Genomic DNA, 25,684 nt, shown 5'->3' with positions numbered 1-25,684 from the left:
CCAACCCATCTCACAGGGTTGTTATTATAAAGAAGGAATATTATGCATGTTCGCCATCTTGACTTACTTATAAAGTAATAAAGGTGGGATAAAATTCTAATAAAATAAATAAAACCTGCTATTAATTCAGATAAAAACTTGTATAAATGCATAATGGATATCAGAGGTGAATACCAACAAAAGAAAGTTGGTAGGGACCTTGGTCCAACCCCCTAGACCATTCTAGTCCAAACCCTGTATCATTTCAGATAAGTCTCTTCTTAAAAGCCTCCAGTTTTGAGCACCCATAACCTCTGGAGACAAGTCATTCCAGTGATTAATTGTTCTAATTAATTAATTAAGGAAATTTTTCCTTAGTTCTAGGTTGCTTCTCTCCTTGATTAGTTTCCATCTATTATTTCTTATCCTGATTTCAGGTGCTTTGGGGAATAGCTTGACCCCCCTTTTCTTTGTGTCAATTCCTTAGATATTGGAATACTGCTATCATGTCACCCATAGTCCTTCTTTTCATTAAATTAGACATATTCAATTCCTGCAATCGTTCTTCATATTTTTAGCCTTCAGTCCCCTAAATGATACCAGTAAGTTATCTGTGGTCATTTCCAACCTACAAAGCTTTTTTCCCTCCTTCCAACATTGCTTATGTCAGCAGTCCATCTGCAAAATTCTGACCTAGAAAAGATGTCCATACTAAGATTGTGAGAAAACACAGATACCAAATTAACTCCGCTTCAAATAGTAGATTCAGGCCTATCTCCCACATTTTTTTTTTGAGAAAACCAGTATCTCAATATAAAGATTTGTATTTTTGGCAAGTCTTCTGTGATTGCAAAGTAGCTAGTATTAGGAACTTTGACCCCTATTTGAGCTTGGTGCCAAATGATATTTTGAATTCACTTGAATTCAGATTTATTCTCAGGCTGTTGTATGACTGGGAACCTACCCTGTTCTTAACCAATCAGCTATCTCCACCTGATGGCCTCTAGATGTGTTTGAATCTACCATCCCCAACCACCATAGTGAAAGACAAGTGGAACTATATCATAGCCTCGTACTATGAATGATGGCTTCATGTAATAAATCCAGCACTGAAACAAGCAACCTCCAAATAACTCAATTAGATGTTTCTAGTTCATATACTGGCAAGAGAAAACCCACTTTTGATGAGTCAAGATGCTAGCTAGCACCTGCAATTTCAAAACCACCAGCAAGAATCCTACATCCGTGTATCACCAATGGATAAAGCAAGGAACAACTGGCACAACTTGAAAACAAATAGAAGAAATCCAAAAAGGGATGAGTAAGAACTAAAGCCTGATCTTTGGATAAGAATCCCACAACAGGAACAAGAATCACATATCCAATACTGCCCTCTTGTGTCTAACTTCTCCACCTCTCTTTCACATCAGGTCCTTAAATTAGATCTGGGATAAAACTTCATGATATATTTGCAGGAACAGTTTTTCTATGAAAGCTGAAGTATCCCAAGAAAGAATAAATTGCTCAAGACAGTGGTTCTTAATCCCTCCCATGTTTGTCTGTTCTCACCTTCAAATGGCCCTGGTGTTGAAGTAGTTTCCTCGTTTAGGCCAGTTTTGGAGGGGGAAGACTTTTTCAACTTATTCCCTGATGAGTTTTACTTTAGCTCATATAAATGCATATCACTCTGCTCCTAGCAGTGGCAAAACAGACACTTACCTTCACTTAGAATTTGAGCCATATCATCTTTCATATCTCCCCAGTCAATGCCTGAAGAGCTGCTCCCCTATGGGAAGGAAGGCATAGGCTATTTCAGTGGACCAGGTTCTGCAAAGATGGCACAAGCAGGTGATGGTGATGTGTGGCAACAATACACAAGGCTACCAGATCCAAAATGTTAGTTTGTATTTCTAACCCATTACTGTATGGATGAATATTACGTCTGCATGAAATATGGGCTGGTTCATATGTAGCATCAAGATCTCTATCACAAATCATTTAACTAACTAAACAAAAAATGTGAATTCAGTTCAACAAAAAAAATTAAGGCTTCCATGACTGCAATTTAAATTTATTGTCCTTTAGCAGTTTACAAATCTTGATCCAATGTTAAGCCTGGCTTATGTATATCACATTCTGGCTTGTTTTGTATTTTCACCGATAAATAACTTGATAATCACAATCCTTTGACTGTCCCAAAAGACATTTGCAGCTTGGTTTTGTAAACATGGTTAAAATAAATCCCAGTCTAGTGCTGTATTTGAATACATTTCCTCTCAATATTGTGTGGCTATGCACCAACAGCATCCACATATAATGGACAGTTAACATGTTTTGACACAGTACTTTTGAAACTCGCACGAATACAGACTTAATATACAAGCAGGCAGATATGAAAGACCACCCACTTGAGCTTCTGGTTCCAAAGAAATTCCCCAATCTATCTCCTCACTTGCTCCTTCAACTGAGATACCATAATCTGTTGCTTCAGAGACAGATACTGTTTCTTCTGTTCCAAAATCACCCCAGTCAACCTGCAATGAGAAAACAAAGCACAGGCTCTATCACTAAATAATTCTGGAGATATCTCATGATTTCAAGGTGTTTTTCCCCCCTTTCAGATCAACACCTATGCTTTAAATTCTTAAGTGTCTTCTTTTTCACTCCTAAACACACTTACATGGTCATGAATTTCACGCTTCTTACCCTTGTTTATAAACATGAAGGTACAAAATAAATTCCCTAACATTTGAAAGCTTGGGACTTTCTGCGCTGGCCACTTAGAATGAGGATTTTTTTGGGTACCCATCTGGCCAATAAAATGAGACAAATTTCAGATATATGAGGACAACGTGAGACTATTTTGGATAATTATTTCTACAGATGCTGCATTTCTGTTACAGTAAGGATTCTTCTTTTACAGATTAAACCCTGTACCATTTTTATTACAATTCTGGCACATATTTTTATTCATTTCTGCATCTGATACCTCGGATGATATCAGATAGTAATCCTCTGTTAGTCATAACTACTGATTTATATTGTTTGCATATTTTAATATATTTTAATCTCTCTAATGCTGCATCAGTTTTATGACATTTTAAATTATGTAACAGTTAGTATAAATACCTTTTTCGTGCAAATATATTTTAATATTTAATAGTGCCTGGAGTTGTATGGTTGGCCATAGCATATGTAAGCATAGCTTGCCTGAAGTCCTGCGTTCTGCTTCTTTTTCTCATTAGCAGATGTATATAAATCAATAAAAACATGCAAAAGTTTCCGCTCACATTTCATGTAAGCACAGAGCTGAAACATGTCGTCACTGAAGGATGGGAAGACCAGGCAAAAGGGCAGGTCAATAGAGATGGCAGCTAAAGAGACAGAGGGAGAACTGGAAGATGAGGGTTGGGGTAGCCAATGGCTTATGCAACGTCTAACAGCAGCATGGTGAGTGCAGAAACAGGGGTCATGTAAAGGAGGGCTGAAGGGCAAGATGTTCAAGCCTTCTTCTACTCACCTCTGGATTTATTATCACAAATGCCCCAAAAAACAAAGATGTTTCAGGTTTTAGTTTGACCAGACTGCAATTCCCCCCTCAGAATGCTCTGGCCAAACTTCTGAGCCCTAGTAAATTTATTTTGTCCATGGAACAAAACACATTTTGTATTGCAGGCACACCCCATCAAATCATACACTGTATTTAGTGAAAAGGAAGAAAATTCTGAATTTAAGACAGAACCTCAAAATGGACAGAAAAGAATTGTACAGTTCCATTACCATATTCTCAAAGAATTTAAGTAAAGCTTTTATATTAAAAATGTAATATTTGGAGGAGAGAAAAAAAAAAGTCCTTTTTTCAGATAGATTCAGTACATTTTATCATGTCCCTTTGGCCCCGTTTAGACATACCGCCGCCTCCTCCTCGGCCATTTCCTTCTCTTCCTCTGTCTTTGGCCGTTCCACCAATGTTGGCTTGACTCCTCGCCTCCATTCATACATGGTGGTGTTGCCTTGAGCCTGCACATGTCTCAGTAATGGGACTACTTGTTCTGTAGAACTAGAATGCACAAAAGAAGCCTCAATTTGTACTTCGTTACAGTTTGTAGAAACAAAGATGATCTGCACTCTTTTGGAAATACCTCTTACTTTACAAACTGAAAGTAACTGTAAAAAGAGCTGCTATGTGTGGGTTGTGGGGTGCTTGCAAACTTCATCCCAGGCTCAAATAAATGGAGCAGCTCCAACATTTTAAAGGAAAAAAACATCTCTAACTAATCCACATTTATCCGTCTAGTTAGTAATACATCAACCATATCAACATTTCTCAGGGTTTCTGACAAAAGCTTTTCTAGCTCAGCTTGAAGATGCATATATTCTTCTTCTGAAGTACAGCCTTTCTCTTCAACCATCGATATCACATCATACAACCTGATCTATCTGAATTGGACCACTGGGTTACCTAAATCCATGCAGTTTTTTCCTTGCCAGCCTCTTCAAGCCTGAGATCTTTTGCAATCTTCTTCAGATTTTTTTTTTTTTAATATGGGAGACCCTAAAAAGCAGTACTTTTGGCACCTCGTGTTTTAGCATAGAGCTATTGTTCCTTTCCAGTTACATCAGCAGATTTTAAATAATGAGGAAGATTGTATATCTCCCCCTAAGTTATTCTAGACCATTTTCAGCTTACAAGCACCTACCCATCGCAAACAAATTGTACACAGGCCTGGTATAGATTGATGGCTTCCAAAAGACCCTTGGCACCAGCTCCAATCTCTTCCAGTTGTGATGGCAAGTCTTTCACTAAAGCCAGAAGCTCTTGGCGTATATCATTCCCCTGGTAGAAATGGGACACATAAGAACAAATAGACAATGCTCAAAAAAAAAAAAAAAAAAAAAAAAAGATTTGCCAAGGTCTCATGGGTTTAGGAGTTTAATTTTGAAGCTGTGATAATTAATCCCGCTGAGCATTATTAATTATTCGTGAGAAATAAATGTGATCCATAAACTTTTTGCCTTAACTCCACTTCTTTGGTAGGAAGGGACCTGAAGAAAGGTGACTGTGGCACTTGTGTCTGCAGGGAGTCCAGAGTTCCAATCAGTCCTATATTCTAAATGTAATTTACTTATTTTTTAAAAAATATAATCTGCCCCACCCTCAACACACCCAGACACATCACAAAAAGAGGATGCAATCAAATCTAAAAATCCATCAAGAGCCATTTTTTCTCTACTGCAAATCAACAAATTAGGTGAACTGAGGATAAACTTTCAAGATCTCAAGCAGCCTCCACTTTCTGCCCAAAGGTTCAAGACAGACTAAAAGTCTGTGCTTGGGGGAAAGCAGCCCTTTATACCGAAATTCCGTACTGCTTGCAGGAGCTGCAGAAGCGCTCCCTCATCTCAGCAGCTGCCAGCTGACACTCCTCCTCCTTCCGGCTGTATTCTTGTTGCAGTTGCTGACATTTGTTGATCTGTTTCTTGAGGGAGGGGATCTCATAGTTGACATTTCGTACCAGAAGGCTGGCCAGTTCCACTGCAGGAGAAAATAAAAATGAGTGAAGAAATGTGTTTCACACTGCTTCTGCATATGAGCAAACACCTCATGACATTATGGTAGACAAACTACACACATCCATCAAAGCAATATAGAACAGGAACAGGCAACTTTTCATTGGCCAGGAAATATAAAAAGCACCTTGTTTTTTAGCTGAAGGCCACAGCAGGTGGAGTGTAGATATATTGATTTATCAGAAAGGGAGACCATTCTGATGAAGAGTGTAGGAAAAAATGATAAAACAGAAAAAAGCACAGGGAATGCCCAACTTCTTTAATTTGTCAAAACTAGATTGCCAATGCTAAATGCAACTAATATTAGAGATTACTAATAAAGGGGAAAGTGTGTATTTGTATATAGATATCTATATATGCATGTGTGAACATTCCAGCAGCCCCCCAAAAAGAGCAAAGCTGGACCAACATAGAAATACCCTCCTCCACACATGAATTAATAACTACCAATTAAAATTAATTGCCTATAAATAATACACTCCCTTTATAGAATTAATTGATCTCCATCTGTATATACCAACCTACTCTCATAATCTACTCACATGGCTATGCACAAGCACTCTCCTTCTAGTATAAAGGAGCAATAAAAGGAATGAATAGTTACATTGAGAAAAGAGAAAAGAAAAGAGATTGTGGGAATGGAGGTGAAGCAAGGGAAGCGTAACTGGACTGGGAGAAAAAACAGGAAGAAAAGCTCTGTCCATATGGTACACAAGAAATTCAGTTTTACAACATAATCATCCCCTGCCAAGCAAAGACTAATCTTCAAGGGAGTCATACTTTTCAGTACTGGTAATTTGAACCTCCTATTCATGACAGTTGGTTAATATAAACAACTGAATACGGAACTACCCATTTAGTAAAAATAAAACAGATGCTGCTTTAACTTCCATGACAAGCATTCTAGAGAAAGAATTGAGGTGGATTAATTTAAGTCTGCCTATTTTTTTTCTCCTTTGAAGAAACAAACTTGTTAATGAGAATTTGGGGAGGGGGCAGCTAAGCTACGAAGCTTAGCTTCTGGATTTGGTGTCAAGAAATTCTAAATTAACCCTTGCTGGTGAATTTAACATTGGAATTACCCTCTTCACTCTTGTAATAATAATTTGCACTTCTTGACCATTGTGCCCCTATTAGGACATGTAATGCAATGAAATTAATAAAGAAGAACAGAGATTGGCATTGGTGACTGTGAAAGTTGATCTCCTTATCCTAAATAGGTAATTTCGGATGCTGAAGGGGAACATGTAGAGCCAATCAGTGAGAAGGGAAAACAAAGGACTGACAAAGGGAAATGAGAATCATGTATATATTTTATGTTCCACCTCCATAACCTGACTGAACTGTCAACTGCAACTTATCATATAGGGCTTATTATTTATAAAACTTTCCATATTAATTAAAACATATGGTGCTACTTAGAAAATCTCCAGCCTTTTGAATTGCCGTCAGCAGTACTCATAGCTCTTGTTCAATATGGCTGACATCACGTTCCAGATGATCCAACATATCTAGGGAGCACCATACTGGGGAAAGTTTTCTCAGAAATCAAAAGAATCCATGGGACAATGATTCAGCTACACAACAGAATAGTTAATGCTATTCTAATACTATAGTTATTATTAGTTAAAATTGTACTTAATACTATTCTAATACGATAGTTAGTACTGCATAGGAAATACCTAAGGTTGTCCAATCTCTTCTTAAAAACTTCTAGTATTGGAGCATTCACAACTTCTGGAGGCAAGTTGTTCAAGGAATTTAAATACGTATTCAGTAACACAAAGAATGCCACAGAATTTTCCTATTCTGATGCAGAACTTTAGTAACAAGTATCAAAGGCTTGAAGCTAATGAAAATATTCTGGAAATGTGCAGATTTGCAATATTATAGACATCTAGTTATCTCTAGTGAAGGTATATTCCTACTCTGGCTAGGAGCCCAAGAAAGCCACTTGGGATTGGTCAGTAACAAAAGATGCAAACAAATATTGAGCCTAGAAAATTTAGTGCAAGAGTTTTAAAGGCTGATATAAAATGACAGACAAGAAAAAACTAAAGCTCAAGCATGGTCTACGATCCGTGGTAACTTTCAGTTAGGGTTGAAGGGTTCTTGCCGCTGACTGTAGAATAGTCTTCTCTAGTCTGGGCTCCTACCAGATATGTAGATTCCCTATCCAGGATGGATGTAGGTGATAATTTAGAGAGCTGAAGTTTGGGAAGGACTGCTCTAAAACCCTTGCATCTTTTTAAAGCCTCAAACACCTTTGTGCTTGGGGACTGCAGACATTAAGGAAACTGGTACAGTACTGAGGGAGAGAATACACTCTAGATCAGTGGTTCTCAACCTGTAGGTCGGGACCCCATTTGGGGTCGAACGACCATTTCACGGGGGTCGCCAAACCACGCTGTCCGCCATTTTTTTCCCTTTTCCCTAGCTGTCCTACTCCCTCTTATTGGTGGCCACACCCATTTGGGAGTCACCACAACATGGGGAACTGTATTATGGGGTCACGGCATTAGAAAGGTTGAGAACCACTGCTCTAGATTAAGAAAGGACAATATGAATGTGGAAAGCTTTTCTTAAGTTGGGGCAATCTAGCTTTTTCAAACGTTCAAAGGTGTTTCTGAGAGGAAGAAATTGCTGGTAGGCAAGCAGTGAATTTATACAGCCTTAATTACTGGCTAAAAAAAGGAGTGGTCTTAGTCTCATTACGAGAATTGGTAAATTTCTATGCAACACATGGAGGCTATCTTACCCAAGTAAGTGTTATCCTTTTCATATAGTGTTACAATTTCTTGCCAATCCTGTAAGAGGAGCAGAAAAAACAATGAAAGGAGGAGAATACTGCTGTGATATACAGTCTGCAACCCATTTTCCAATCATTCTAAGGGCCAGAATACCATCTCTCAGATATAAGAAAGTATAGATACTACAGCATCTCTTGCACTTTGTCCTTATTTAAAAAAAAAAAATCCAGAAGATGATTGATTAAATAGAAAATAAACCAGGAAGAAAAAGTTAATTTATTGAACGAATGAAAATCCATCAAAATTATAAGAGGTTGAGCTAGCCCTTTAAGGATTTCCTAAAGCACTATTACACCAAGCAATAATAGCTCACTGCTCCATCTAAGTAGACTAACTCATATAAACTAGTTTACTTACTCTTCTCTAAAGTTCATTCAAGTATTTTAAGCTTGTCTGTTATCTATGAGAGAACATTACACCAATCTGCTATATAATATAATCAATATAATTTGACAGCTTTAATTTATGATTTAATCTAACAATGGTTTGTTGAGCAATGATCTGATTCATATACAGTACTTAACTTTAACCCATAGTTTACACATTATACGGAGTACATTTTCATAAAAAACTATGTAAATGCTGTGGGTTTTAGCCCTCCCCTCCACTTCCCATATCTAATGGTATGCCATTGTTATGTTTGGCAAGGAGTTATACTCTTCTGGGGTTCTCTTGAACTCAGAGTTCCTGGTCAAATGAGGAAATGGCAGTTGAGGTTAGAGGCCTTTACACAAATACACCCTGAGTCCCAGTTGTCCCTTCTTGGTTGGGAGGTACTGTTTAGTTACTCATGCTTCAGACACCTTTGGATTCATCTAACCCAACTTGCTGTTTAAGTAATCTTTGACTTACAACCACAATTGAGCCCACAATTTCCACTATTAAACAAGGCAGTTGTTAAATGAATTTTGCCCCATTTTACAACCTTTCTTGCTACAGTTAAGTGAATCACTGCTGTTAAGTTAATAACACAGTTGTTAGATGAATCTGCTTCCCACTGACTTGCTTGACAGAAGGTTGCAAAAGTGAATCACATGAGCCCAGAAATACTGCAACCATCATTAAGATATAATGTAACAGTATAATATAACATTACATGACCATGGAAATGCTGCAATGGTCCTAAGTATGAAAAATGGTCATAAGTCACTTTTTCCAGGGCTTTTGTAACTTCAGAATCATTAAGTCAAGGACTATCTGTACATGGGACTGCCATTGAAGATCATTTGGAAGCTGCATATGGTCCAGAATGCAGTGACATAGGCCAGCAGTCCCCAACCCTGGGGCTCCTTGGTCCAGCTGGGCAGAGGAACCAGACTGTGCGAGCATGCACATATGTGCAGCTCCACTTACGCAAGAGAGAAGGCTTTGAGGCACTGTTTCGGGCTCCTTCACACTTCTCTGCACCAAAAGCTTTTGCAAAGGGACAGAAGGCCATGAAGTAGCATGAGATCACTCCCCCAAAGCCTTTCATCCATTTGCAAAAGCTGTTGGCACGGAGAAGAGAAGCCTTTGGGAGCACTGTCTCATGCTTCTTCAGATTTACCAAGGCTGCCTGATGCTCCAAAAGCGGATTGGGTGTCCTGCGCAGGTAGCTTAGATGGGTCAGCAAAGCTGAGCAGGGAATGCTCGTCGCACTCAGCCTCTGGTCTCACTGCTCTGCTTTTGGAGCACTGAGAGCAGCCAGCTTGGCAGCCCGGGGCAGAAGAGGGGAACTGGGCTGCACAAGTGGAAGGCTGGCATGCACACCCATGCAGCTCCACTCATGCAAGAGAGAAGCCTTTGGGATGTTGCTTGCAGGAGTGGAACTGCATGCTCACACACGTGTGCACCAGTACACCTCTTGTATAGCCCTGTTCAGCATAGGCCACAGTCTGGTGATGGGCCGCAGCCCAGGGGTTGGGGACTCCTGATATAGGCATTAGTGGGCACATTACAGTACAACCATGTAACACCACTGTTGCATGAGCTGCAATGGCTCCCTTTAAGCTTCAAATGCAATTCAAGGTATTGATCATCACCTCTAAAACCTTACATAATGAGGCCAGGCTAGTTTTCTACCTGTCACACCAGATCTGTCAGGATTGGCATGCTCCAAGACCACTCAGTGTGTTACCTGGTAAAGCCTGGAAAGCATGTCTTCTTTGACATCACACATGCCTCATGAAAAAAACCTCCTGCAGAGATATAGATGGTTCCAATCTCTTGGCCTTTAGGAAACCAAAGAAAACCTGGCTTTTTCCCAATACTGGGTCCAAGATTGGGAGGACCAAGCTACTGTGGTTAATGAATGCAAGTTTTATTTGTGCCTCAGCGTGGTGGGTTTTTTTTTTCTAATTATATTGTGTTTCTTATTATTTTTATCGAAGTAGATAAATGAACTATATAAGTTTGCTTGCATAGTTCTTTATAAATCCTGTATAAATAATATTTCAGATGCAAAAGTTCTCCACTTTGTGTTTTGAAAGACAGGAGTTTTCAGAACATGTTAAGTTTTAGTGCACTACTTCTTGGACAGTCTTCCACATTGTGTTTCTATCTAGATTTATTGGATTACTATGCCTTTCATCTCCTATTCAATTTACTTTTGTTGGAAGTGGGTAACAACATGGAAACTTGGCATTCTTGAGTCAACTGTTGAAAATCCAAGGATTAGTAAATTGCTCACTTATTGAAGGAACTTTAACCATCAATAGAGTTCATATGTCATGTTAAACTATATGAGATTGTTTTAGTTTAGCATAAAAAGTGAAACTTAATTAATCAAACCTTAATATTTTGTAATCCATGGGTATAGGTTTGCATAAGTAATAAAAAAGGGAACAGCCAACCCTTGGAAAATGTGAGTTCATTAAGCAGTGTGGAATGCAAAATATGTTGTTCTCCTCCTCTGGTTCACTCACCTTCATTCGCTGTGAAGAATAATGACCAAATATGTTTTTAGAAGAGACTTCTGTCCTTTTGAGGACCTCCACAATTCTGAGGCAATGAAAATAGTGAATATCTGGAATCAGAGACAGAAGAACTGTGAGATTTTGATTAAATATATTTTATTCTGTGAATCTCTTATTTTTCTTTAAAAAATAAACAGCAAAAATCCCAAGCTTATTATTTAAGGTTAATCATATATTCTAAATATAAGGTTAATTATACATTCATTTAAGAACTTCCATAAATACTCACAGGAACCAGAAAGAAGACATTTGATCTCTTCATTTTCTGGCATGTCCTGGATAGCCAAAGCAATTTTTTCACGGATGATGCGGACCTGAGCCTGCCATTTCAGGCTGCAGTGTCGCCTATCCACCAGCCAATCTTCAAAAAGAATAAAAATACACATCAAAAGAAAGGTCAGAAAGATCACACAGCTATGTAGTACTTTTAAAGCCGCCACTTGTTTCAACAGGGCACGTAAAGAACACAAAAAGAGACCTACCGAGCAACTTGCTGGTCTGTATATCAATTGGCAACTTCTGATAGTCCTGTTGAAACAGAAACAAAGGGTGATTTAACAAGAGTCTCAAAGAGATTTAACTCAATGAAATTACTATGTCAATAATATGTTAAACTCCCAACATATGAACTCACTGAAGACCTAAAGGAAATAACATGTGCAATAATACTAGCAAATAAAACATTTATTGAAATACGGTACTAAAATATATTGAACTAAAATTACCATTATGCGCTTAATTCTTGCTCCAATTACAATACAATTATTGGTTTCACATACCACACTATACCAGGTTCTTAGCAATGTTGACTTCAATTAGTTGGACTTACACATCACACAAACCTACACCCATGAGTTACAAAACATATCACGGTTCACCTCTTTGTGCTAAACCAAAACAAACTCATATAGTTTAACATGACATGTGAACTCTATTGATGATGAAAGATTTCACATTATGCATAGAAAATCTGAAATATTTTAAACAACACTTTGATGGAGTTAAATCATTGCTATAGGATACAATAATAAAAGTGAATTTAGTAAAATCATGCCTAACTCTTCAGTTCTGGGCTTATTTTGTCAAACTCAATATCTTAAATTAAACCTTCAAAGTTTATATGACAGAAACATCTATAGTTAAATAGATGTAGGTATAGATTTTTAATATCTAGAAATTCATATGTGCTAAAGAAAGTTGTAGCTTACGCCCATTAGATTATCTGTCTTTCCTCCAAATGCCTTAGATTTCTGCTTGACCATGTTAATAACCCATATGCTTACACCAGTATTTCTCAACCTCAGCAATTTTAAGTTGTGTGGATTTCAACTCTCAGAATTTCCTAGTAAGAATTCCCCAGCCAGCAATTCTGAGAGCTGAAGTTCGCATTTTAAAGATGCTTTGGTTGGCAAACCCTGCATGATACAAACGTGAATAAAACCTTTAAGAATCTGCAGCTCCCAGGGTACAATTTTAATTTATTTAAAATATTAATTTTAAATATTTTAAATAAATAAAAGCAAGATGCCTCTCTCACAGACAATAAAATAGCAATTTTAAAAAGTAAAGTGGCTTGGAACAGAAACAGGAAAGGCTTTGGAGCCTTGAAGCGGAGGGCTCCACTCTATCTAAAGATAGAACCCTGAATGAAATCAGAGGTAAGACTTCATTTGAACGAGAGCCTTCTTTAGAACTTCTGAAATATTTAAGAGTGTTTCCAAAAGTGTTATATTTACTCTTGCTAACTGCACCTAGGGTGACCACGAAGCTAGAGTTAACGGAGAAAACTAGGTGGCATTCATTTTAGAATTAAACAAAAGGAGTTTAATGTAGGTGCAAAATAGGGTCTCCTGCTTGAGCAGAGTTGGACTAGATCTCCAAGGTCCTTTCCAACTCTGTTATTCTGAAACCTAGAAACAGTGATTTCGAAGCAATCTCAGGCGAGGTGATTAACCTCCCCCCATAACCCAAGTGGTGTTTCTCACCAACTCCCCCTTAACGTTATATGATCTTTCCCACCTGCATGATTTCTATTGCGTCCGCCACCAAAAGAACTCGCTTCCCTTCGCGATGCTATTCTTCCGCCTCAACAACCAATCGACGCAGACGCAGGACAAAGTTCTTCCGACGTAACCAATAATGAACGGAAGTTCCAATATGCAGAGCCCGCCTTCTGAGGGAAGTGAAGTGAAGGAGTTGTACAAGGCCACGCATCATTTCTGTGATTGGCCAGCAGAAATTCACACCGTAAAAAAACCTCACTTATAGCAGAAGCAGGGGTTGGGGAGGGGGAGAAGGGAGATGAGTGAGGGCAGAAGGAAGGAGTTAGGAAATGATATTGGTCGGCAGGTGGTGCTCAAAATTTGCAGATTCTTTGACGAGGCTACTTTTGTATGAGCGAACTGTGCACGTGTACATTTGAACCCTAATATAGATGAAGCGGAAATGCTAAACCGTTTCAGTTAAGGACATGACCAGTGGTAAAAGGATTATCTGCAGACGAAAGGTTTAAGTCAATCCGCCAATTCTCTAGGGCTGAATAATTATATTTTTATTTTCTAGAAAGCTTGTCAGAGAATAGTATTCAGAAATTCGACAGCTCGAGATAAAACGGTAGTCTGATTCCTTCATATTGTATGTATAGTAATCCAAGTTAAGGCTGCCCATTACATCAGCTATTTACAACTTAAATGCTGAAAAATGATTACACAACGAGATTGCCTTCAGGTAATTTAATGGATTACAGGAATGTAAGGTCACATTGGAAAATAATTTATAATATTTTGTTTTTCAAAATTAGCCATTTCCTCCAACCAGAAGTTAAGAGTTGCATAACCTGGTAATAATAATGGTAATAGCAAACAACAGAAAAATATCTATTCCCCAAATTGTCCAGGAATACTAATTTATGTACATGATAGAATATTTGGCATCACAGTGTAGAGCAGTGATGGCAAACCTTTTAGAGACCAAGTGCCCAAACTGCAATTCAAAACCCACTTATGAATGGTCAGGTGTTGGGTGGGTGTGGCCCATTGGGTGGGTGTGGTTGCAGTGATAACCGCAGACTGGGTGGGACTAAAAAGTTCAATCAATCCCAACTTTGCTAGATCTTTTCCCATGAGAAGTTGAAATTGACTGAACTTTTTTTTTTTTTTTGGCACACGGCGGAGGCCTAAAGTGAAAAAGTTTTATAAAACCCAACTGAATGCCTAGCACTGGGGTGATAGCCTGCGTCCCCACGGAGAGGGCTCTGAGTGCTGCCTCTGGCACCTGTGCCATAGGTTCGCCACCACTGGTGTAGAGCATATTTCCAAACTGAATTATGAATATTTTCAGCTTTTGTTTTAGTAACACTATTTTAAAATGAAACTGCCTTTGATAAAAAAGTGAAATTACAGAGCTTGGCATTCAGTTCATATGTTTGCATAAACCTTTCATAAATGGCTTATTAGACCACATATAAGGTTTTATTATAAATTTATATTTCAGAGTCTGAATGAGAATTAATTAAGTTTTGATATTTTAGATAGACTCCTAATCTCACTTCTGGTTATAACTTCCAGGCAGGTGATGGGAAGATAGATTTCCCGTATATGTCTTATGTGTCAGTTTTCTCCAGTCTTGCTCTTTTGTAGATATATTGGATTATAGAATCTTTGCCTCTTAAAAGCTCTAATCTTAACACATCTCTAGGGCATCATATTGTGGAAAGCAAATTTACAGTAACAAAAATCATTTTGCCACTTATTGTTTATATAATCCAGATTGTGTTGAGTTTGGACTTAGACATGTCTGGAAAGTAGAGTAACTACTTTCAGTGTAACTTCCATTTTATTTAAAAGGGCCTTCTCTAAAAGGTTTGAATTTAGCCCATTAAACATACTTACTGTCCATGGCTCAAGGAATTTTGATGATATTATATTTAACTTAAGCCCCATTATTTTGAATGGAACATAAATGAAGTTAAATTTTTCTGGAAGATAGATTCAAATGGCACACAAATTTAAGAATGCTTAAATAAAATGCAAGCGGGAAATAAATAAATTAATATGTGGGGTATAGATAAGTGAAGGAGGCCCAACTTTTCTCACATTACCTTTGCCCTGTGTCTAGTTTTAGAAATTATAAGGGCCATAATTTTAGTATGACTTGGAATGGGTAATCAAGTAGGTTTGGAATTTCACTAAGACTCAATCCAAAAATGGTACACTGATATAAATTTGAATTATTGCAAATAGATTCAGTTCTGAACAATTCCTCTTACAGATTCTTTTCCACTCTAAATACTGTACAGTGTTCATCTCTTGGAAAGATCTGCTGTTTTGGGATAGTGGTTTCCCTGAGAAAACAATTGAATGGTCTCTAACCTGGATTACTGGAAGTGTTGGCAACTGAACAGGAAAAGGAACAAATTATTCCCCCTCACTCCAACACAGAAAGAAAAAGAAAAGAAAGGTTAAACCGGTCTGATGAGTGCCAGAGCCAAAGTCTAGTCTGACTAATCCTCCAAAGAAAAGAATAGATGTAAAAGAACCAAACTAGTAAGAGCTAGAGATATTAACCCTTTGGATTCAATGAAGGATAAAAATAATAGACATTAGAATATTGTTTGGCACTAGTAAGAATAGGGACCAGGAAGTTCCACCTGTTCATATCAAATTAAATGTCATTCTAAGAGTTATTTTGTTTTATTTTTAACAAGGAGTTCTTTGTTAAGTGGATTAAGCTGAGAATTAGTGGCTCCTAGTTTCCCAGTGGGTATACATTCAGCAGTCCCCATACTACTCTGACATCTAGAAAATTACATTTTATATTCCACAGAATTGGATTATGAAGATTACATAGATGAATAAATTGGTCCTTATTTAACAGGACCTCTTTACTGGGTTTATCTGTCATGGGAATTTTAGTCAAGAAAGGATTGGGGTTTTTTTTCTGTTGTCCGGTTTAGACTGGAAACACTTTGGAATCTCAAAATCTATATTTTTTTATTTGTTTATTTATACTGTTCCACAAAGAACCAAGTATCTTTGAGACACTGTATAAATAACAAATAGTCACAATTGTTGAAAGCTTTGCAAACATGGCAGTAGTAAACAAGTCTATTTCATTATTATTATTATTATTATTATTATTATTATAAAAAAAACAGTTAACCTTGCCCAGCGTTACAGAGGCCTAAGCCCCAGCATGGTCTGAAGCAGAGCACTTGGCAATCCAGATATGTCTCTGGAGGGAATTTTTTTTCCTTTTCTTAAAATCTGCAGGTGGAAAAATTATTTTGGGAAGAAATTTTTCATGTGGTCAAATCAGTTTAATATATTCATTTATTTAAAAATGAATTAATTCAAAATTAGAGGTTATGGTTATGCCATTGCACCCTTCACATCTACCTTGAAGCCTTTATTATAAAAACTTAAACTTCACTAAGACTTTTATATTACCCGGAATATTCAAGGCGTTTCCAAAGATATTTCTTACTCCAGTTTACCAATTCATGAATAGAACTATGTGATTCATCTCCAAATTTTGTCCTCAAACATTTTGTTTATTGTAATAAAATATGACCAACATGAGGTTTACATGCTATGCTGCAACTATAAATACCTAACATATTATTTTTCATTCTTGCCTAACTATATTGCTGGGTGATTGGAAGGATAAAAGAAGTATCCAAAAATAAACATGTTAAATGGAACTAGAAGTCACAAAGCATTTATAAAACACTTGTTCACATGTGTCATTTATTATTTGATTGCTGTAATATAAAATTATATGTACAGTATATGTGACTGAAAATTAAAATTCATAGAAGAATTTTTGTGAATTTTCAATTCTTCATAGTTACCATGTTTTTCAGTGGTTGATTCCCACATTTGATTCCTGCAGAAAAAAATAAACCAGCCATTTTACCAAAAATTGACCTTGATGGGAAATTATCTTCAATAAGTTGACACTGTATTATGAATGAAAATGGGTCTTACCTTCCTGCAGAATAATAGTGTCCCATGTGAGAATTTGTACCCTGCAGGACCAGTCACTTATCAGGGTACAATTCTTTACAATCTTTGGTGTTTTAAATTTTGTCTTTTTAATTCAGTTTGGATTATAAAGTCTAAACCTCTCTCTGCATGTGCATTCAGTAATGCATTTATTGTCCATGGTTATCAACATAATCCACCTGAGGAAGTAAAGTGTTTACCTTTTTAAAACTTTGACTCAGTAAATAAGTCTCTAAAGCTTCATGGGATACATTTCCAACATCCAACAGAGCTCAAATTCTGGAATTTAACCCCCCCCCCTTAAATACCACCTTCCCTTCTCCGCAGGTAAAGTCAAATGGAATTGCTCTAAGAGGTCTCAGCTTAGATTTCCCTCATCATGAATATTCAGATCTGTCCCTGCTCAGCCACTGTTTGCTCCTGTTTACTTTAGGCAGGAGTGGCTCAGTCCCTGGTTAACCTTGACATACAGAGGGAGGGAGAGAGAAGTGAAGCACAAATAGGTATGTGGCACTTCCACACACCTGAGATGTGAGAATCACATTTTCACTGGTTGCCAAAGCCAACTCTGTCAGTTTTGCACAAAAGTAACTCAACATCCAGCTCAGTGTCTCATTCTACCTCACGTCTTCTCCATATTGGCCTTTGCCCATAAGAATTGAAGATACTGTTCAGTGACGGACAAATCAGACATCAGACGAAGCAGGTATGTTGTTAATGGCACTTTTAAGGGAAGAGGGGAAGGAAACTCACTCCACACCTGGGAACACTGTGTTTTGTAGCCTTCACAAATGTTTAATTGATCACTACCAGCAGATGTAAAGATAAAACGAGTAGAACTTCAGTGGGCAGAGTTTTGAATCTAGATGGGACAAATACATGTTTTCATCCATGATTACTCCTAATCTCTGGATGATCTCAGACCGAAATACAATTTCTTGCTATAGTCTTTTACAGATTGTTGTAAGCATAAAATGAAGAAGGAACAAGTTTATTTGGCTTTCAAATAAGATAGGGGGAGAAAAACATCTCAGATGACCCACTGAGTAGCTGTTTTGCATATTTCACTTTTGCAAACCTGAGTTACTGCTAAAATTACACTTAACAGAGAGATAGGGTCTGATTCTTTAGCTCAGAGGTCAGACAAATTGATAAAGTTTTGAATTTCAGTTCTCATTCACCTCCAACCAAAATGGCAAATTACAAGGGATTGTAAGAACTGTAGCCCAAAACGTGAAGGACATTAGTTTGCTCAATTCTGTTCTAAGTATGTCTTGATACATTTATTTACTTCACTAGCTATTTTAAAGGTGTCCATTAATTTGTGAAAATTAAAAATCCTCCTCTTTCTGTTATCCATGTAAAACATTGGATTAGAGTTGAATATTACCATGCCATTCCAGTAAAACATTTTTTTCTGACAAATGAATCCTTTCTGCTCTCTTTTATATAGAGAAAAGGAAGGAAAAAATGAAAAGATACATCTGTGCAGAATACTTCAGTTTCTCTTAAATTGCCTTGCTCCCAATCTGTTAGATTCCTCTCAAGGATAGATGAAATCAAATGCAAAATGCTATATTGGGTGCCCAAAGAAGGGCACATCTAACACCTCTGCTCCATGAATTGTATTGGGTTCCAGTTTGCTTCCGGGTTCAATTAAAGATGTTGTTTATGACCTATAAAGTCCTACATGGCATAGAGCGAGGCTGCCTACAAACCCAGCTTCATTCCACTCAGTCAGGCAAGGAAGGTATGTTACAGCCCCTCTCCTAATCAAAGAACTCTGACTGGCAGAGTTTAGGAAGAGAGCCTTCTCCACTCTATGGAAGTAGTTAATATTTGGTGTGAGGACATGGTAGATAATTTATCTAGTCATTTATGATTCCCAATAAAAGATGGTTATGGATCCCACCTTCCTTCCTTTCCCCAACCTGCTACCATCTATGTTGGAATAACTCCCATAATTCTGAGCTAGCATTGAAGTCTAATATATTGGGAGGTATTACTAGGTTGATGGACAAAGAGAACATGAGTCTAAAAGAAAGAGAGAGAGAGAGAGAGAGAGAGAGAGAAAGAAAATAAGAGTGGATGATGTGCTTCAGAGAAACATTAAATGTCTTAAAATGAAGTTTAAACATGGTTTTGGAGAAGTTGAAGATTTATTTGAATTTATTTATTTGAATCTGTAACTTAGTGTCCAAGCTTAAAAATAATCCAATGCATCTGGAGGATACTTGGTTGGAGAACCCAAGTACTGTGTGGTATAATAGTTAAGGTGTTAAGACTAGAGGTTACCATTCATCTATGTTTCTAATATTTCTTTCTGGTTCCACCTCTGAGATGGAGAATAAGGTTGGATTTTAACAGCTCCCACAGAAATCTACGGATATAGTGAATGGGCTCCAATATAGGACATACATGGGATGGGAGAAAGACTGCCTTTCATCCTTTTTGCGTAGCTCACAGGGAATAGACAGGCCTACAAACAAGATTGAGTTCAGTCTGTCTTTCAAGGAGGTGTTGTCTATTTGTAAACTATTATCATGTTATCTCAAGCTACAGAATCCTTAGATCATACACGGGAAACAAATGATGTTTTAATGTAGAATAAACAAATTCACTTATATATAGTTCCTGCCCTTGCCCTTGATCTGAAACAAGAAGTTACACCTGAGATGAGCAGAAGCTGAAAAATAATAATCAATGCATAATAATAATTTAAAGGCATGGACTCTTCAAGCTGAGTTCTCCTGCTGACCTAATAAGCATCCCATGCAGTTTTCTTTCTTATTCCTTTTTAAAGGATTTTTCAATATTCCACAGTCTAGTCTTAAAGTATCTTGGTGGTCTCCCATCCAAATGCTAATCAGTCATTTAGATAGAAAGAATAAAAATTCTTGTACTTCTTAATGGACAATTTTTTCTGTTCAGCAAGAAGATATAACTATAGTCTATTCTTCTATTATCTTTTCCTCTTATCCAAGGCTGGCCCATATAGATCATTTAAGAGGATTCATAAGATACACAGGTATTAGCACTTCAAGGTACACCAGATTAGGAAACTAAAGTCATACATTTTTATTAGGTTATAGAAACAGAATATTGCATGTCTGAATCTCTCCCCCCCCCCTATTATTGTGAGAACTAGGAAGTTGGAGATGGTTTCTCAATTCTGGCCTAGACTCAGACTTCTTTTATCTAACCTGTTGTTTTGATTGTGGCTCTTCCTCCTATTCCTCAAGGTTATTCCTTTTTCCCATTACAATTGGCTTGAGCTATTTAGCTTAGCATAATGCATGAATTCAATCAACTTGGTTCTTGGGAACACTGTAGATTGATCAAAAATAAATGTGGCTTTGCAAAATGTATGGATCCAAGAACAGGAATCTGAGAAGCACATTCACAAGTTCCTAAGCATCACAATGAGCTTTGCTCTACCTACAAAGCAGCATTTACATAGTGCATTTGAATTTTTCAGAATGATAACAATAAGTTTATGAACAGATGGATGAATTTAGGCAGAGCTAAGAAGTATACAAATAAGATGAGCTTCATCAAATATTTTCCTGCCTTAACACAGATATTTTAACAGTATGTATACTGTGTCTCTGTCACCATTAATGGGGAATAAACAAAATTAGGATGTGAAGCAACTGAAAACAAAGGAAAAAAAGATAAGGTGCTCCATGTTTTGAAGGGAAAATTTAAATACAGTATTTAGTTTCCCTAACATTTTTTTGGGGGGGGGGAATGGGAACATGCTAACCAAGTAATCTTTTAGGCAGCATCTCATCATTTTAGGTACTCACTGCAAGGAATATATGTAAGCACTATGGTGGTTGTGGACTTCATAAAGTTGTCTTTAAAGCTGACTTTTAAACTTTCCCAGGAGTTGCCATTCTCTGCAGGTGGCCCGGGTAAAGAAACTATCCTCAGTTACAGTCTCTCCCTTCAAACTGAAGCTTCAACATCTGCATCTTAAACATCAAAAACTTCTGACATTTTTCCCATGTACATGGAATTTGATTTTGTCCTCATCATCTGCATTACACATTTTCTTCTCTAAGGCACTAAAGCATAGGCACACATCAAGAAAGTTCATAGTTTCTTATGTTGTCCATCTACTGTAACTTGCATAATTTATTTTTGGAAGGGAAATAGGAATTTGGGGTGAGATGTTTATTATATGTATATGAGGAATATGAAGCTCATATTTCTAAGTATGGTCTTATTGACCTTTTTTTGGGGGGGGGGGAACCAGCCAAATCACAAGATCATAACAGATCTGTACTTTTTTCCCCCTTTCCTAAGGGTGACTGATCCTTCCTGTTGGCTCCATGGCAGAAAATAATTATAGCTGGTGGAAGTTAACCTTCCTCCGAAAGAAAAAATCAACTCCAAAGGTATTGTATGAAAGTCCAGATATTTACGGAGTGTCCAATGATGAGAATCTACAAGAGGGCATACCAGCAGATGGGAGCAGCGGAAGCCACAATGAGCAGGAATTCAATGCCCGGCTAGAGAAAATTGTGGACAAAAGCACCAAAGGGAAACATGTCAAAGTTTCCAATTCTGGACGCTTCAAAGAAAAGAAGAAAATCAGGGCTACTTTGCCAGAAAACACCAATTTCTTTTCTGATGGGGAACGGGATGAAAAATAAGAGCCAAGTGAAGGAGATGCTTTTCATAAGCCCTTTTTTGATGACATTTCTCTGCTGAAGAGAAGCTGATGATGACACATCAGGTTCATTACATTTGCTAATGAAGTTAACGAGGGAGCCATCTGAAACTCTAGGATAGGGTCCTGATTTTCATGTGAAGTTTCTAAAAAGGATGAACTTTACCTATGTTTTATTTTGTTGTCCTCTTTTTTAATTTAAGAAATAGAGTGGTAATATTTGCATTAAACACAAGCTTATGAGGAACTTATAAATGAGAAAGGAAAATTGAGATGTAGAGCACAGAACAGGGAACATACACAATATTGCTAAATTCAGATCAATTACCCCTCCTTAGCTACCTTGTTAACCTAATCAAAGTAAACAGAAAATGTTTGTTTTTGCCTCTCAGGTCTGCCCAGCTCCTGGCACACTTGGGCAGCTTCTCTGATAGGCCTCCTTGGTACTGGCACCTGCTTTCCTCTTCCTACCCTCCTCCCTGCTGTCAGCTTTCTTGCAACAGCAGTTGAAACTGACCATCACTGAAAATTATCCAAACATTCACTCACCCCGATTCACCTTTATATAGTCTTGTTCTAAGTCACAATAGAAAATACTACAATGGGAATTTTTTTTACAGATTTAGTTGCTTCTTCTAGGTAATCTTTGGTGGCCTCTTACATATCAATAAAGCTGGTCAATCTGATGTCAGCACATGGAAAGATTCTTATGGCAGTTCATACAAATCTTTATTTTTAAGAAATTTAAAAACAATTTGATAATTACCAGCAGTCAACATGACCTATAAAAAAAATATCTTGCCACATGAATCCTTAGCAAAGGTTTTGTCTGGATAGAATCCTTAGATTGAGGGAATGCTGGAGATGTAGTTTAACTTAATTGCAGAAAAGCACTTTAAAAAACAGCCCATTATATTCTGCTTAGCAAGCTACTTGAATGTGAGCGGGAAGGTGATTACATACCTGACTCAAAAATTATTCTCAGAGTGGTTCCTTATCAAATTGGAATAAGGTATCATGTGGGTGGGGAAAATATCCTAGGTCTTGTACTCGCAAACATTTTTTATTCCTTGGATAAAGAGGCGAAGAGAATGCTTTCCTGAATTTGCTGATGATATAAAACTGGATAGGATATCTTTCAAAACAGAAATAAAATTTGGTAGTTTATATAAAAAAATGAGATAAATAGATCAATAATATTTAATAGAGATGATTGCAAAATTATTTTCCAAGGAAGCAAAAATGTTATGGATAAATTGCAGAACTAATAAATTGTAAATTGAATGTGGGATTTGGGTCAACAATGTGATATGCCTGTGGGGAAAAAAACAAAACCAAAAGGCAAGTATAATTTTAAGTAGCATATACAGAAATACAATTTTTAAATAAAAATTCTACTTGCACTTTGTTCTGCATTTGATATGCCCACTCTACCTTGAATACCGTGACCAGTTTTCGGTTCTGATTCAAGCAATCTTTAACACTTTAAAGTATAGCAATGAGATGGCTGGGAAGAGAGATATAATCAGATATAATCAGTGATTTTCAAACCATTGGACGTGTGGACTTCAGCTCCCAGAATGGAGCTGAATTTGTGAATTCTGAGGGTTGAAGTCTATATATCATGAAGTTGCCAAGTTTGAAAAACATTGGATTAAATGAAGAGGGATGGTTATCTTCGAGAAGAAACCAACAAGAGCTATCATCATGTTTTTCAAATACTTGACAGGATATTACATAAAACAGAGCACTGAATAATGGATTTAAATTACAGAAACAGAGATTCTGATTGAATATGTATGAGGGGGAAAATAACTTCTGAATCGTAAGTGCTGTTTGACAGTGTTTGACATTACTCAGAGAAGACGTGCCTCCCTTTTGTTGGATGCATTCAGGTGAAGATCAGATAAATGATCTATCAGGTGAAGATTAGAGAAAATCATCTATAATTGGGATAATGAATTGGAACCTCTTGGTTTCCATTGTGTGGCTCTTGAACTTGATGGGTGTGGACAGCATAACTTTATCAGTTCACCAAAAAAGGAAAAGAGATTTTTTTTCTCTAGTAATTTTGAGCATAGACTTCAACTTATGACACACTACATAATGAAGCCTGTTCATAATGGTTGTAAGTCATGACAATCATTTAGTGAGTTGGCCATATAACCAATACAATTTTACAACTTTTTTGTGGAAATCATTAAACACCATGATCATTAAGTGAATCAATGGTTTACTATGGGTCCAGTTTTACAAAAATCCAGAAGTAAATGAGAGTGGAGGTCCATTGAGTTTCTGGGTTGGTTTCCAAATGTTTTATTACCAGGTTAGGTAACATCTTCAGCAGAGTTTAAAGAATTCCCTAAATTCTGCTGAAGATGTTATTTAGCCTGGTAATGAAAGATTCAGAAATGGATGCACAAGCTCAGAAAATGAACCTCCATCCTCATCATACATCCAATCTACAGATATTTGCTACCAGAAGTAAATGCCAGTTTTCAGCAAAATTGTCATAAAACATAATTATGTGACATGAGATGCTGGAAACAGCCATAAATGGGGCCGTGTTGTTGAGTACTGAACTTTGATCCCATGACTGTTGGAACTTTGAATCCATGCCATACATAGCACTAAGGTGTGTCCATATAACTTTAAATGATCACTAAGTAACTGATCATAAGTCAAGAGCTATCTGTATATTATTAAGCTTTCTGGTACATGTGTTGCTTAAGTGTGAGGTCCACAAACCCAGCTGCTTAGTCTGTACTGTGCACAGCAAAATATATACAATCCTGTTTCTGTTTTGTATTCCTAGGAAAAAAAGGAATACTGATCTTAATGTATGCCACCAAATAAATAGGGTCATGGGGATACTGACCTCCAAATATATAAACTTACATTCAGATAAAATGGGTGAAATTGTGGTCACACTTTTATGTACCCTAAGGCCAGTGCTTTTGTAGGACACAATGACAGCATGTCTTAGACAATAATAACCAGGTTTCAAATAACCCACTAAGTGGTGTGATTGTTGGTGTTGTTTAACACAATGTGTGAACCGAAGCACAGTAATTTATAAACCATGCTTTATAGTTCAGCATACAATAGAAAACCAATCAATAGGGGTTTATTCAATAAACTATGGCTTAATACAATATATGAACCCAGACTGAGATTGGTAGTAGGATCTCGTAAGAAGGCAGATATATGCTTTGATTTTATTTATTAATCACATTTATAGTCATAGAAAATGAGACACTGCTATGGGATCCCACTAAATTTGTTTGCTGTCCTGTAGTATGATGAAATTTGGTATTCTTTCTCCAATTTTTGAAGTAAAAATTTAACTACAAAACCTGTTGGATCTAGTCTATAAACTGGGAAGAGAAGGCTCTTGTACTCTGCATCAGGTGGCAGAAATGCTGGATTTGGCCTGCAGAATTACATGGATCAGATACAAATCACCATTCTGATGTCAATGTGCAAATAATATACATCTTCAAACTCATTAGCTTCTTATATTACTTTTTATTCAGACAATAATTTATATTGGACCACCTCCGAATGTGACTCAACAGATTATCAGGGATTTCTATCAACAGCACATAGAAAAGAGCTAACTAAAGAGGGAACTGTAACAGGTCAATTGGTGCCCCATTAAAATTCCCCTAACTTTAACTACATTTT

The 25,684-nt window shown here is 37.1% G+C and overlaps 2 protein-coding genes and 1 long non-coding RNA gene across 3 annotated transcripts in view; 1 reads left to right on the top strand and 2 right to left on the bottom strand.

Annotated features, from left to right (window-relative positions):
- CDK5RAP3 (CDK5 regulatory subunit associated protein 3) overlaps positions 1-13,487 on the bottom strand; it is a 32,813-nt gene extending 19,326 nt beyond the window's left edge. Inside the window, exons 1-10 of the mRNA XM_039333044.1 lie at positions 13,334-13,487; positions 11,797-11,842; positions 11,544-11,675; positions 11,264-11,364; positions 8,309-8,357; positions 5,337-5,515; positions 4,680-4,816; positions 3,892-4,039; positions 2,388-2,513; positions 1,699-1,765 (exon numbers count right to left, since the gene is read on the bottom strand). Coding sequence (XP_039188978.1) covers positions 1,699-1,765; positions 2,388-2,513; positions 3,892-4,039; positions 4,680-4,816; positions 5,337-5,515; positions 8,309-8,357; positions 11,264-11,364; positions 11,544-11,675; positions 11,797-11,842; positions 13,334-13,339 — 991 coding nt within the window. The 5' untranslated portion in view covers positions 13,340-13,487. The remainder of the gene's footprint in view (positions 1-1,698; positions 1,766-2,387; positions 2,514-3,891; positions 4,040-4,679; positions 4,817-5,336; positions 5,516-8,308; positions 8,358-11,263; positions 11,365-11,543; positions 11,676-11,796; positions 11,843-13,333) is intronic.
- Positions 13,488-17,032: 3,545 nt separating this feature from the next.
- LOC120303478 lies at positions 17,033-17,636 on the bottom strand. The gene is made up of 2 exons (XR_005555469.1): positions 17,302-17,636; positions 17,033-17,200 (listed from the first exon to the last, which is right to left on the bottom strand). It is a non-coding gene; the product is annotated as an uncharacterized LOC120303478 (long non-coding RNA).
- A 138-nt stretch (positions 17,637-17,774) lies between these two features.
- PRR15L (proline rich 15 like) lies at positions 17,775-23,389 on the top strand. The gene is made up of 2 exons (XM_039333045.1): positions 17,775-18,025; positions 21,631-23,389. Exon 2 carries the CDS (start codon positions 21,657-21,659, stop codon positions 21,978-21,980), a length of 324 nt encoding a protein of 107 aa, XP_039188979.1. The 5' UTR covers positions 17,775-18,025; positions 21,631-21,656; the 3' UTR covers positions 21,981-23,389.
- Positions 23,390-25,684: the final 2,295 nt, after the last annotated feature.

This window comes from Crotalus tigris, unplaced genomic scaffold, assembly GCF_016545835.1.
Source record: "Crotalus tigris isolate CLP2741 ecotype Arizona unplaced genomic scaffold, ASM1654583v1 scf7180000024472.5447098, whole genome shotgun sequence".
Taxonomy (NCBI): domain Eukaryota; kingdom Metazoa; phylum Chordata; class Lepidosauria; order Squamata; family Viperidae; genus Crotalus; species Crotalus tigris.
Note: the sequence above shows the minus strand (reverse complement) of the source record. Positions and strands in the feature narration are given on the sequence as shown.

Excerpts from the sequence above, each read along its gene's own strand:
- PRR15L (XM_039333045.1), top strand. The coding sequence starts at position 21,657 with ATGGCAGAAAATAATTATAGCTGGTGGAAGTTAACCTTCCTCCGAAAG.